The sequence below is a fragment of the Rhinoraja longicauda genome, chromosome 10 (assembly GCF_053455715.1).
Source record: "Rhinoraja longicauda isolate Sanriku21f chromosome 10, sRhiLon1.1, whole genome shotgun sequence".
NCBI classification, from domain to species: Eukaryota; Metazoa; Chordata; class Chondrichthyes; order Rajiformes; family Arhynchobatidae; genus Rhinoraja; species Rhinoraja longicauda.
This window is the reverse complement of record NC_135962.1, coordinates 53,215,363-53,227,856: the sequence shown is the minus strand read 5'-3', so window position 1 is coordinate 53,227,856 and position 12,494 is coordinate 53,215,363. Positions and strand designations below refer to the sequence as shown.

The following is a 12,494-nucleotide window of genomic DNA, read 5'->3' as shown; positions in this document are numbered from 1 at the left end:
CTCCTGAGATGCTGCCCGACCTGCTGAGTTACTCCAGCATTTTGTGAATAAATTCCACATTTTAAATGACCATTCAATGTGAAGCCACCACCACCAGATGTGCTTCCATTCCCCCACCCATACGGTGGTTCTCCCTGGTTGGTTCATCCATCCCCAACCACCAGGGAGAGTGAGAGGGTCAAACAACATGGAAACAGGCCCTTCGGCCCAACCTGTCCATGCTGACCTAGATGCCCCATCTTAGCTATTCCCATTTGGCCCATATCCCTCTAAACTTTTCCTATCCATGTGTCTTCACAATTCTCAAGCTGCAATAGATGTGAGCTTTTCCCTCTGCTTTTCCCGCCATCCATGGACACAGACACCCTGAGGTGTAAGTGAAGCTGTGCTTCATTGTATCACGTCCAGTGTAGGGCCCACATTGGAGATGTATCGGCCCTATAGGAGACAACTCCTGTACACTGGAGAAACCAAGCACACTTTAGGGGACCTTCTTGTGGAACTACATGACCCTGCACTTCCAGTTGCCCATCACTTTATTTCTCATGACATAGAAGGCCATTCAGCTCATTGAGACCACGGTGTCTCTGAGAGCAATCTCACCAGCCCCATTCCTCATCCATCACCACCAATTCACCTGCCACCCATCTGCACGAGAGGCAATTTACAGTAGACTTATTAATCTGCCGCCACATCCTTGGTACATGGGAGGAAACTGGTAGACTGAGTCATGGGGAAACGGTGAAAAGTCCAAGCACCCGAGCTCATGATCCACCAGGCTCTCTCCCACTTCCAGTCTCACTTTGTCTCGTGCACTGTTCTGACAAAGCCCAAAGGTAAGGCCGGCGAAAATCATCTTCTGTTTCGGCTGCACAGTGACAGGATTCAATGCTGAGTCGCACTGTTTCAGATAACCCGCTTTCTCAGTTTAGTTTAGAGATACAGCGTGGAAACAGGCCCTTTGGCCCACCGAGCCCATACCGACCAGCGATCCACACACACTAACACTACTCCACACAAATCCTGGCAACAATTTTTTTTACATTTACACAAGCCAATTAACCTCCAAATCTGTACGTCTTTGGAGTGTGGGCGGAAACCGTAGATCTCGGAGAAAACCCACGCAGGTCACGGGGAGAGAACGTGCAAACTCTGTACAGACAGCGACCATAGTCGGGATCGGAGCCGGGTCTCTGGCTGAGGCAACAACTCTACCACTGCGTCACTGTACCTCTGTTGTATCAGAACTGATGAAAGGTCATCAATCTGCAATGTTTACTCAATTTCTCTCTCTCTCTGTTTTTCTCTCTCTGCCGTTCCCTCATGTGACAGGCTGTTTTGTTCAATATTTGCTCAACTTTGTTATCTCTGCTGCAGTTTGTACGACCTATCGCTGCATAAATCGCCCATGAACTCAGCTTGCAAACTTATGATTACTCTATTTCCATTATTGAAAGTAACGTGGCTTGGCGAGCACTTTCTCGTATTGGTTTTTCTCGTGTTCGCCCAGGTTCGGAACAGCGGTCGGTACATAGCCCCCTCTCCACAATAGCTGTTGCCTCTGAAGTATGTGGTGAAAAACTGGCAGTTACCAAAGAGGAAGTATTAAACAGACATGGAACTTAAAACCCAAATCTTTTTCATGGTATTTTATTTTTGGTCCCATGTATCTATTACATTTCCTCTTTCGTTGGTGAAATGTTCAGAACATTCGACCAGTAGCTGTATGTATATACTTGCGTTTGTTTCTTGCACTTGATCTAAACAGCGGAGGTGGTAAATGTGGCACACATTGGGGTGGATTGGACTGGAGGAAGCACATGGGTTTTCCCAGAACTGACGAGCTGAGGCAAAAGTAGGAAATACTCTTCTGAATTTGACTTTCTGAATTCGATGAAACATTGGATGAAACTGCAGCAATCATAGCTTGCAGCCAGCTCTCAAGCTCTTCCCTCATTCAAGATATGCTCGCCGTGTCCAAACCAGTACCACAGCTTGGTGCCGAGCATGGACAGACCCGTCCACACCAGTACTGCAGCACAGTGCCCTGCATGGACAGACCCCTTCCCACCAGTACTGCAGCACAGTGCAATGCAGCGACAGACCCATCCCCACCAGTACTGCAGCACACTGCCCTGCATGGACAGACCCATCCCCACCAGTACTGTAGCATGCTGCCGTGCATGGACAGACCCGCCCCCACCAGTACTGCAGCACAGTGCTCTGCATGGACAGACCCATCCCTACCAGTACTGCAGCACAGTGCAATGCAGCGACAGACCCGTCCCCACCAGTACTGCAGCACACTGCCCTGAATGGACAGACCCATCCCCACCAGTACTGCAGCATGCTGCCGTGCATGGACAGGCCCGTCCCCACCAGTACTCCAGCATGCTGCCCTACATGGACAGACCCATCCCCACCAGTACTGCAGCACAGTGCAATGCAGTGACAGCCACGTCCCCACCAATTTTCCTCCTTTCCCGTGTCCAATCGACCAGAGTTCCTCTGCAGTGCTCTCTGCATTGATAATTTCGTCACAGATTTGCCAACTCAACACTCTCTTTCTCTGAGCATCAGCTGCTTTTCCTGTTAGTTTTATTTTAGATGGGGAACCAGCCTGGAGCACTTTAGCAAATGCCTTTAGCATTTTGTGCGGCAGTATCACGTGCTTTAAGAACTTGTTTGTGCAATTCAAGTCATGTGAGAGAAGTGCCTGGTCTTCATTCTCCGAAGAGGAAAACTTGGAATTGTATTCCCGAACTGCTATCCACCTCATTGGGGACCCTCGGACTACCTTTAATCAGACTTTACTGGCTGTATCTTGCACTGAGAGAGGGGGGAGAACAATGGACAATGGAGGATCCGGTGGGGGGGGGGGGGGGGGGTGGGGGGAGAACAAAGGGGGACCTGGCGCCTTAAAAATACTGTGTTATTTTGTAAGTGGCCTTTGTGGGTGACTATTTGCATACCTTGGACATGCAAGCAAAGAATTTCACTGACTTGCCACATGTGACAATAAAGCATTCACAAAATAATATTCACTTTATTCCCTGTATTGTGGCGCGTCGAAAGAGGCCCGAAATAAAGGCGAGGAGACGGGTATTTCGGGACGTTCGGTTTTATTTCTCAGTTATCAGATCGGTCAAGTCTGCTCGAATGACTTTGTGCCCAAAACCTCATCCTTGTATACGTGAGCTAATTTGTTGGGTGAAAACAAGAATGAATGAATGAATGAATGTTTATTGGCCAAGTATGTGCATATACAAGGAATGTGCCTTGGTGCTCCGCTCACAAATGACAACACAAACACACAATCAACAATTAAGAATAAGGCATAACCACAACAAAACAATAAGGATACAACATTGACGTCTAAACATGTGGGTGAAAATAAACCAGAGCAAAAAAGAGACTACAGACTTTGGTTATTAGGTAGAACTATCACTCGTGGAAAAAAACTGTTTTTATGTCTGGCTGTGGCTGCTTTGACAGTCCGGAGGCGCCTTCCAGAGGGAAGTGCTTCGAAGAGTTTGTGGCCGGGGTGAGAGGGGTCAGAGATGATCTTGCCCGCTCGCTTCCTGGCCCTTGCAGTGTACAGTTCATCAATGGGGGGAAGGTTGCAGCCAACAACCTTCTCAGCTGTGCGAACGATCCGTTGCAGCCTTCGGATGTCGTGCTTGGTGGCTGAGCCAAACCAGACCAAGATGGAGAAGGTGAGGATGGACTCAATGATAGCTGTATAGAATTGGACCATCATTGCCTGTGGCAGATTGTGTTTCTTCAGTTACCGCAGGAAGTACATCCTCTGTTGGGCCTTTTTGACTGTGGAGTCGATGGTGGCCCCCCATTTAAGGTCCCTGGAGATGATGGTTCCAAGGAACTTAAATGACTCCACAGATGTGACTGTGGTGTTGTTGATGGTGAGTGGGGGGAGGGGAGGGGGATCTCTTCGAAAGTCTACAATTAGTTCCACTGTCTTGAGAGCATTGAGCTCCAGGTTGTTGCGATGGCACCAGGATGCCAGCTGTGTCACTTCCTATCTGTAGGCAGATTCCTCCCCATCCTGGATCAGTCCAATCAGGGTAGTGTCATCCGCAAACTTGAGGAGCTTGACAGAGGAGTGTGTGGAGGTGCAGTTGTTGGTGTAGAGAGAGTAAAGGAGAGGGGAGAGTACGCAGCCTTGCGGTGCACCTATGCTGAGGGTCTGCGGGTCCGAGATGTGCTTTCCCAGCCTCACATGCTGCTTCCTGTCTGTCAGAGTTCAGGCACAGTCAGCTGGGAGCGTTTGGAGTGTAGAAGCTCTGGCACAATGGTGTTAAATGCAGACCTAAAGTCCACAAACAGAATCCTGGCATAGGTCCCCTTGTGGTCTAGGAGCTGGAGGATGAAGTGCAGGCCTAGGTTGGCTGTGTTGTCCACCGATCTATTGGCCCTATATGCAAACTGCAGGGGGTCCAGCAGGGGGTTTGTGATGTTTTTCAGCTGGGCTAGCACGTCTTTCAAAGGTCTACATGTCTACAGAGGTCAGTGCGACAGGCCTGTAGTCATTAAGACCAGTGATCCTTGTCTTTTTGGGTATGGGGACAATAGTGGAGACCTTGAAGCAGGCAGGGACAGTGCAGGTTTGCAGGGACTGGTTGAAAATGTCTGTGTAGATCGGTGCCAGTTGTTCGGCACAGAGCTTGAGGGTAGAGGGGGAAACATTGTCCGGTCCTGGAGATTTCTGGCTTTTCTGTTTTCTGAATAGCCTCTCCACCTCCACAATTTCTATTGTTAAACTGGAGTCATTCTGTGAGGATGTGCAAATTGGTGATTGCAAAGGGGTGGGGAGGAAAGGGCCAGTCTTTGCAAACTGGAGTCAGTCTTTGAGTATGTGTGAAGTGGTGATTGGGGGTGGGGGGAGGGGGTCCCAGGGTTATGTTTCTGTTTCTCGAACCTGCAGTAAAACTCGTTCAGGTCGTTGGTCAGCTGACGATTGTCCAAGGAGCGGGGGGGGTTTTCCTCTTGTACCTGGTGATTTCTTGCAAGCCCTTCCAAACTGAAGAAGCTGCTCCTCAGCTTCTCGGAGTACCTTTCCTTAGCAGCTCTGATTCCTCTTCTCAGCTTGTGCTGGTGCGACTTGAGTGGGGGAGGGATAGAGAGAGAGGGAATGCCAGGGCTACCTGAAATTAGAGAAATCATTATTCGTACCACTGGGCTGTAAGCTGCCCAAGCGAAATATGAGATGTTGTTCCTCCAATTTGCGTCTAGCCTTACTCTGACAGTGGAGGAGACCTAGGACAGAAATGTCAGTGTGGGAATGGGAAGGAGAATTCAAGTGTTTAGCAACCGGGTGATCAGGTAGGTTCAGGCGGGCTGAGCGAAGGTGTTCAGCGAAACGATCGCCCAGTCTCGCTTGGTCTCGCCAAAGTACAAGAGTCCACATCTTGAACATCGGATAAAGTAGATGAGGTTGGAGGAGGTGCAAGTGAACCTCTGCCTAACCTGAAAGGACTGTCGGGGTCCCTGGATAGAGTCGAGGGAGGAGGTACAGGGACAGGTGTTGCATCTTCTGTGGTTGCTGGGGAAGGTACCTGGGGAGGGGGTGGCTTGGGTGGGAAGGTACATGATTCCCCGCTGCTGCACATAACTGATCCAAAGAGTGCATTAAACAAACGCCTGTCAATTTATCTGTGTGTCTCTCTGTTGTAAGTGACACTATTTTTTGTCTTTCAGGTTCTGAATCAGGGAAAGTTCTTGTTGTGGATATCAGTCCCTGTCCCTCTCTGCCATGCAAACTTATCAAAGAAAAAACCTATGGTGTTAACGTCACCTTTATCAGCTGTAAGTGAGATTGTGATGCTCAACCTTTTGTGTGTGGACTCCATGCCCTGTTCTCTTTAGGGACAGTTTTTGTTTTAAAAAAAAAAGTATTTCTGCAATTCCTGAGGTAAAGGTTTTTAAACCTGCGTGGTTGAACAACGTTTCTGTGTAACAGTGAAATGTTCAAAGATCTGAAATGTAGACGCAAGATTAGGTTGCAGTTCGAACAAATACTGAAATCAATAGTCAATTTATTTGTCACATACACATAAATGTGCAGTGAAATGAAAAATTACCCGCAGTTCAACAATAAGACCAATAAGAATAATCAATAAAAATGCAATAACACATACAATCATAAACCAACACCAAACAAAAGTTTGCAGCCCAGTGGTACGAACAGCGCCTCATATTTCGCTTGGGCAGCTTGTAGCCCAGCGGTATGAACGTCGACTTCTCCAACTTTAGATAGTTCCTCTGTCCCTCCCTTCCCCTCCTCCTTCCCAGATCTCCCTCTATCTTCCTGTCTCCACCTATATCCTTCCTTTGTCCCGCCCTCCTGACATCAGTCTGAAGAAGGGTCTCGACCCGAAACGTCACCCATTCCTTCTCTCCCGAGATGCTGCCTGACCTGCTGAGTTACTCCAGCATTTTGTGAATAAATCGATTTGTACCAGCATCTGCAGTTATTTTCTTATACCAAACAAAAGAATCATCCATCACAGTGAGTCTCCTCCAGTCACCTCCTCACTGATGGAAGGCCAGAATGTCTTTTTCTCTTCCCCTGCCGTCTTCTCCCGAGGTCAGGCTGTTGGAGTTGCCACGTCGGGGCAGTCGGGGCTAAATATGACGGTAAATAGATTAGAAGGAAAATATTACGAAAATCCCCAAAAAGAATGGTCTGAGAGGGGAGTAGAGAAATAAATGGCTGTTTAAAATATTGGCAGTAAAAAGATTTGAACTGTGAAAGACCCCATGGGTTGGAATTTTTGCAGATGATTTGTGGCTATCCCGGTTAAAAGGGGAAGTGGAGATAGAAGAAGCACAGGTATCGTTAAGGAAATGTTAATGTGACAGAACGATGGACCAAATAGGAGAACAGAAACAGGATCTTCTGTACTTCATTAAAATAAAACTTCCTGGATCAGAAACGTGGCATAAATTGGCCAAATTCTCAATGAGTAAGCATCGGGGCAATGTCTGTACAATAAGGGGATGTGAAGCATATTAGTGCAGCAACTCTTGCTTTTCCCTCTCTCCGTCCCTCCCCCATCCTAGTTCTCCGACTAGTTTTACTGTCCTCCTGATTAAATATTACTGTCAAGTCAAGTCAAGTCAATTTTATTTGTATAGCACATTTAAAAACAGCCCACGTTGACCAAAGTGCTGAACATCAGTTCAGGGTACTAAGAAACGAACATACAATGGCACACAAACATAACAGCACAATACATAAACAGTTCACAGCGCCCCCTCAGAGGGCCTCAAATGCTAGGGAGTGGAAATAGGTTTTGAGCCTGGACAAAAAGGAGTCGATGGAGGGGGCAGTTCTGATGGGGAGAGGGATGCTGTTCCACAGTCTCGGAGCTTCAACCGCAAAAGCGCGGTCACCCCTGAGCTTAAGCCTAGACCGCGGGATAGTCAGTAGCCCCAAGTCGGCCGACCTGAGGGACCTGGAGATAGAGTGGTGGGTTAGAAGATTTTTGATATGGGGGGGGGGGGCAAGCCCGTTTAGGGCTTTGTATACTGATTGTATGCCTCATTGCCCCTTCCCCCACAGCTAACAATGAACATTTCAGTAGCATTATCTGCTTTGATCTGTCGTTTTCACACCTTGCACGTCCATATCTCTCCCCTGACTCTGAGTCTGAAGAAGGGTCTCGACCCGAAACGTCCCCCATTCTTTCTCTCCAGAGACGCTGCCTGGCCCGCTGAGTTACTCCAGCATTTTGTGTCTTATCTTCAGTGTAAACCGGCATCTGCAGTTCCTTCCTACACAGAGCTGCTACCTTGCAGCTCTAATGATATGGATTTGACCCTAACCCCCCAGGACACATTGTGACCCAGTGGGTTTCTCCTGGGGATTCCTGTTTTTTCCCCACATAATGCACTTGCTGATTAAACGGCCCCTGTAAAATGCCCCCTCTGTAGGTGGGTGGTCGGAAGGTTGAAGTGGAGTTGATGAGCAGGTGAGAGGGAATAGATTACAAGGAAGAAAGTGGGGAATGGGATTGTTTTAAGAGCTGCCTTGATTTAAAGCATTAAATGGTCAAAAGTGCTCTTTACTTGTAGATTGCTATATTACTCAATGTAGAGTGGAGTTTTCTAGTGTATATTTCAATTGTGATCGCTTCGCTCAACACCTGCGCTCGGTCCGCGTTAACCAATCTGATCTCCCGGTGGCCGAGCACTTCAACTCCCCCTCCCATTCCCAGTCTGACCTTTCTGTCATGGGCCTCCTCCAGTGCCATAGTGAGGCCCACCGGAAATTGGAGGAACAGCACCTCATATTTCGCCTGGGCAGCTTGCAGCCCAGCGGTATGAACATCGACTTCTCCAACTTTAGATAGTTCCTCTGTCCCTCTCTTCCCCTCCCCCTTCCTCGATCTCCCTCTATCTCTTCCTGTCTCCACCTATATCCTTCCTTTGTCCCGCCCCCCTGACATCAGTCTGAAGAAGGGTCTCGACCCGAAACGTCGCCCATTCCTTCTCTCCTGAGATGCTGCCTGACATGCTGAGTTACTTCAGCATTTTGTGAATAAACACCTTCGATTTGTACCAGCATCTGCAGTTATTTTCTTATACTACTTATTGTACATATATTTAAGTCAGTTGATATTGTGTAGTCATGTGTGGGGAGGTGCTGGTGTGAATATGGTGAATTCTCCCCTCTCCATTTCAACCCACTTCAGTCTTATCCCACACTATACATCACGGAGAATGAGATAGTGGAAAAGGCTGTTCTGCTCATTGCCTGTAATGTTTGTAACCCATGTGTAAATATCTTTTTGAATTTACTGTTTATAACTTGCCTTTCAGTAACTGACAGCGCAACAAGTAAGGCTGAGGTTCGTGGTATTGTGGCTGGTGTTTCGCTTCCTTTTAAGCTCCCTAATGATGATGGGTGTAAATCTGGCATTCACTGCCCTATTCGGAAAAATCAAAAATACAACTACATTAATACCTTGGTGATAAAATCTATGTATCCCTCAGTAAGTATACTCCTGAAACAGAATCTATCTATAATGTGCCTTAGATACTCACAGAATGCTAGATTAACTTTGCGGGACAGGCAGCATCTCTGCAGAGAAGGAATGGGCCATTCTTTCTCCCTGGAGATGCTGCCTGGTCCCGCTGAGTTACTCCGGCTTTTTGTTTTCTATCTTCGATTTTAAACCAGCATCTGCAGTTCTTTCCTGCACATCTGTAGTTCCTTTCTATACTATAATATACCTTGTACTTCTAGATCTATTCAATGAAAGTTAGGCTATATACTGTGCAAGTGAAACTCCCTGCAGAGTGGGCTGTGTCGCCATACAGAACAAGCACATAGCTTTGGGATGTCTCCAACGAATCCGTTGCCACATTCTGTATGATTCCACCCCCCGCGAGCATTAGAGCAACAACTCACGATGGAAGTCTGGAAGCGAGTTAATCTGCTATCCGGAATCCAAACTGCATATGTAGGAAGGAAGATAGACACAAAATGCTGGAGTAACTCAGCAGGACAGGCAGGATCTCCAGAGAGAAGGATATGGGTGACCTTTTGGGATCGAGACCATTCTTCCTTGCTGGAGGACGGGAGGAATCACAGAGGGGGAGCAGTGAGAGAGGGTGTTGTAGAACTCTCGTTGGGGAGAGGAGGAAAACTTCAAAGTAGGCGTACCTTGAGGAGTGGAGCAGATGAAACGTGTAAGAAGGGTCTCGACCCAAAACGCCACCATTTCCTTCTCTCGGGCAATGCCGAGTTACTCCAGCATTTTGTGACTTTCTTCAGTGTAAACCAGCAATGGCTGCTCCTTTCTACACATTTCGTCTGCCCAATGCAAAATGTCCTCAAGGTACGCCCACTTTGAAGAAGTTCTCCTCTCTCCGATGAGAGTTCTCCAATGCCCTCTCTCGCTGCCCCCCCCCCCCCCCCCTGTGATTCCTCCTGCTCTCCAGCGGGAAGAAGGGTCTCGGCCTGAAACGTCATCCAAGCAACATAGTTTGCTATGGATTCATTGGATGTGGAGAGGATGTTTCCACTAGTGGGAGAGTTTAGGACTAGAGGTCATAGCCTCTGAATTAAAGGACGTTCCTTTAGGAAAGCGATGAGGAGGGATTTCTTTAGTCAGAGGGTGGTGAATTTGTGGAATTCTTTGCCACAGAAGGCTGTGGAGGTCAAGTCAGTGGATAGTTTTAAGGCAGAGATAGTCAGATTCTTGAATAGTACGGGTGTCAGGGGTTATGGGGAGAAGGCAGGAGAATGGGGTTAGGAGGGAGAGATAGTCATAATTGAATGGTGGATTAGACTTGATGGGCTGAATGGCCTAATTCTTCTATCACTTATGATCTTATGTATTTTGGATTGCAGTGGAAGGCAAGGAAGGAGATTGCTGTGGGCTTGATAGATTTTTAAAAAATTGGTCCTGGGTGATGTTCTAGGAAACTAAATATATGAGTTTAAGTTGTGTCATTTTTTGTTACTTGAACAGACATATTGGGCTGAAAGATTTCTTCCTCTGCCCTAAATATTAAGGAATAGAAAATAAGATGACCATTAATCAAAGAGACATTACATGGAGGTGATTGTGGAGCAGAATAGAAAGTAAATGAGTTGAATTGCTTGTTACAAATAAATCTATTTAAGCTTTCCAAAGGCACATTTGCAAAGCTGTAAAATATCTCTCATAGAATCAGAGTCTTACAGTGTAGGAATAGGCCCTTCGGCCCAACTTGCCCACACCGGTCAAAATGTCCATTCTACACTAGTCCCACCTGCCTGCATTTGGCCCATATCCCTCTAAACCTATCCTATCCGGAGACCTGTCTAAATGAGTCTTAAACGTTGCGATAGTACGTGCCTCAACTACCTCCTCCGGCAGCTCGTTCCGTACAACTACCACCTTTTGCGTGAAAAGGTTACCCCTCAGGTTCCTATTATATTATTCCCCCCCCCCCCCCCCTCACCTTAAACCTGCCCTCTGGTTCTCAATTCCACTACTCTGGGCAAGAGACTCTGTGCGTCTACCCGATCATTTCCTCATGATTTTATACTCTCGGGGACACAAAGGATGCTTCCATTTCAGTATTTGGCTGGAGACCCCTGTCTTGACGTACCCTTTTATTTGGCTGTACAACACTCATCTCTATTTTAGTTTTCCTTCGTGTTTCACCTCTATGCCCCAGGACTTGGCATTCTGCTGCAATGCTGTTGAGCTTTATCAGCCTAGTAGATTTTAAAAAGGGAACCTGTAGACTCTAACTCTGTTGGCCTGCAGTTTCTGTATACATTGGGCCCGCAGAAAGAAGTTTTATGACCAAAGGCCTTAAATATTCTATTTTGATGAATGGGATTTTGGGGGATTGAGTATTTTAATCTTGTGATGTGGCTTTCAAGCGTTGGTATTGAATAGATTAGTGGTTACTTGCAAAACCTTGTAGAGATTGGCTTAGAGCATTTTGGTAAGAGTATTTTTTGGTGTGATTTTAGTTAAGAGGTGACACTTGCCTGTGAGTATTGAGGACATGGGCATCCATGGTTGACATGGGTAAGTTGAGCTGAAGGGCCTATTTTCGTGCTGCATGACTCTTTGACATAATTGGAATTGACTATGGAGAGGAAGAAATGCCTGGCTGCAAATAGTTGTTTTTGGTGGCATGATCACATGATTTATTTTTGTTTTTCCTTCTCCTTTCCTGTAGATTGAATTGGTGGTTGAATGGATGTTGAAGGATGATAAAGGCAATAAGTTCTTCTGCTGGGAGATTCCTGTTAAGATCTCCAGCTAAACCGCCAATATCCAAGAGCAGCTGATACTCTTATTTGAAAATCGTGTCATCAGCTGCAACATAGGAAATTAAACCAAACTGGAAAATTAGGACTTTTTCATTTAACACTTGCACAATTTTGTAACTACAGAGCATAATTTTTTAGAATTTGTATGATCTGCTCCTGATTTTAATATGGATCAATTTTGTAACTAACCTGCATGAGCCAATAAAATAATGTAACTACAGACTGAATGTTTTGTCTTTCAGCTAAAATTTAATATTTTTGCATTTTTAAACTGAACTGAGCTGCTTTATTCTGAAACTGTTCCTAACTATTAAACTTGCATTCACATTCTGCTGTGGCTCCTTGCAGGGTGCAAATTACCTGACTTTTGTCGTAATTTTTTTCTCAAAATGGTTGGAGGAGATTGTGGTCAGTTGTTTAGCATTAAATTTTTGACTCAACCAAACCTCGACTCATTTGCTTGCATGACAGACCATGGGAGACTCATTAACATCTGAATTAATATTTCTACAAACATCCAGAGATTTGTTTTGTAGGTTTGGCTCTACAGCGTCTTTGAGTTGGATCATGTTTGTCTTGTTTAATCGTCTTCATGCCTTGTGGATATCTCGGATTCAGATCACCTTGCTGTCTAGTATGATTCCATATGGTCTCTGGAAAAATGGTTAATGTAAGTTGCTTACCACAA

The 12,494-nt window shown here is 46.3% G+C and overlaps 1 protein-coding gene across 1 annotated transcript in view; it reads left to right on the top strand.

Annotated features, from left to right (window-relative positions):
* LOC144597456 (NPC intracellular cholesterol transporter 2-like) overlaps positions 1 to 12,251 on the top strand; it is a 20,089-nt gene extending 7,838 nt beyond the window's left edge. Inside the window, exons 2-4 of the mRNA XM_078406881.1 lie at positions 5,719 to 5,826; positions 8,845 to 9,017; positions 11,713 to 12,251. Coding sequence (XP_078263007.1) covers positions 5,719 to 5,826; positions 8,845 to 9,017; positions 11,713 to 11,799 — 368 coding nt within the window. The 3' untranslated portion in view covers positions 11,800 to 12,251. The remainder of the gene's footprint in view (positions 1 to 5,718; positions 5,827 to 8,844; positions 9,018 to 11,712) is intronic.
* Positions 12,252 to 12,494: the final 243 nt, after the last annotated feature.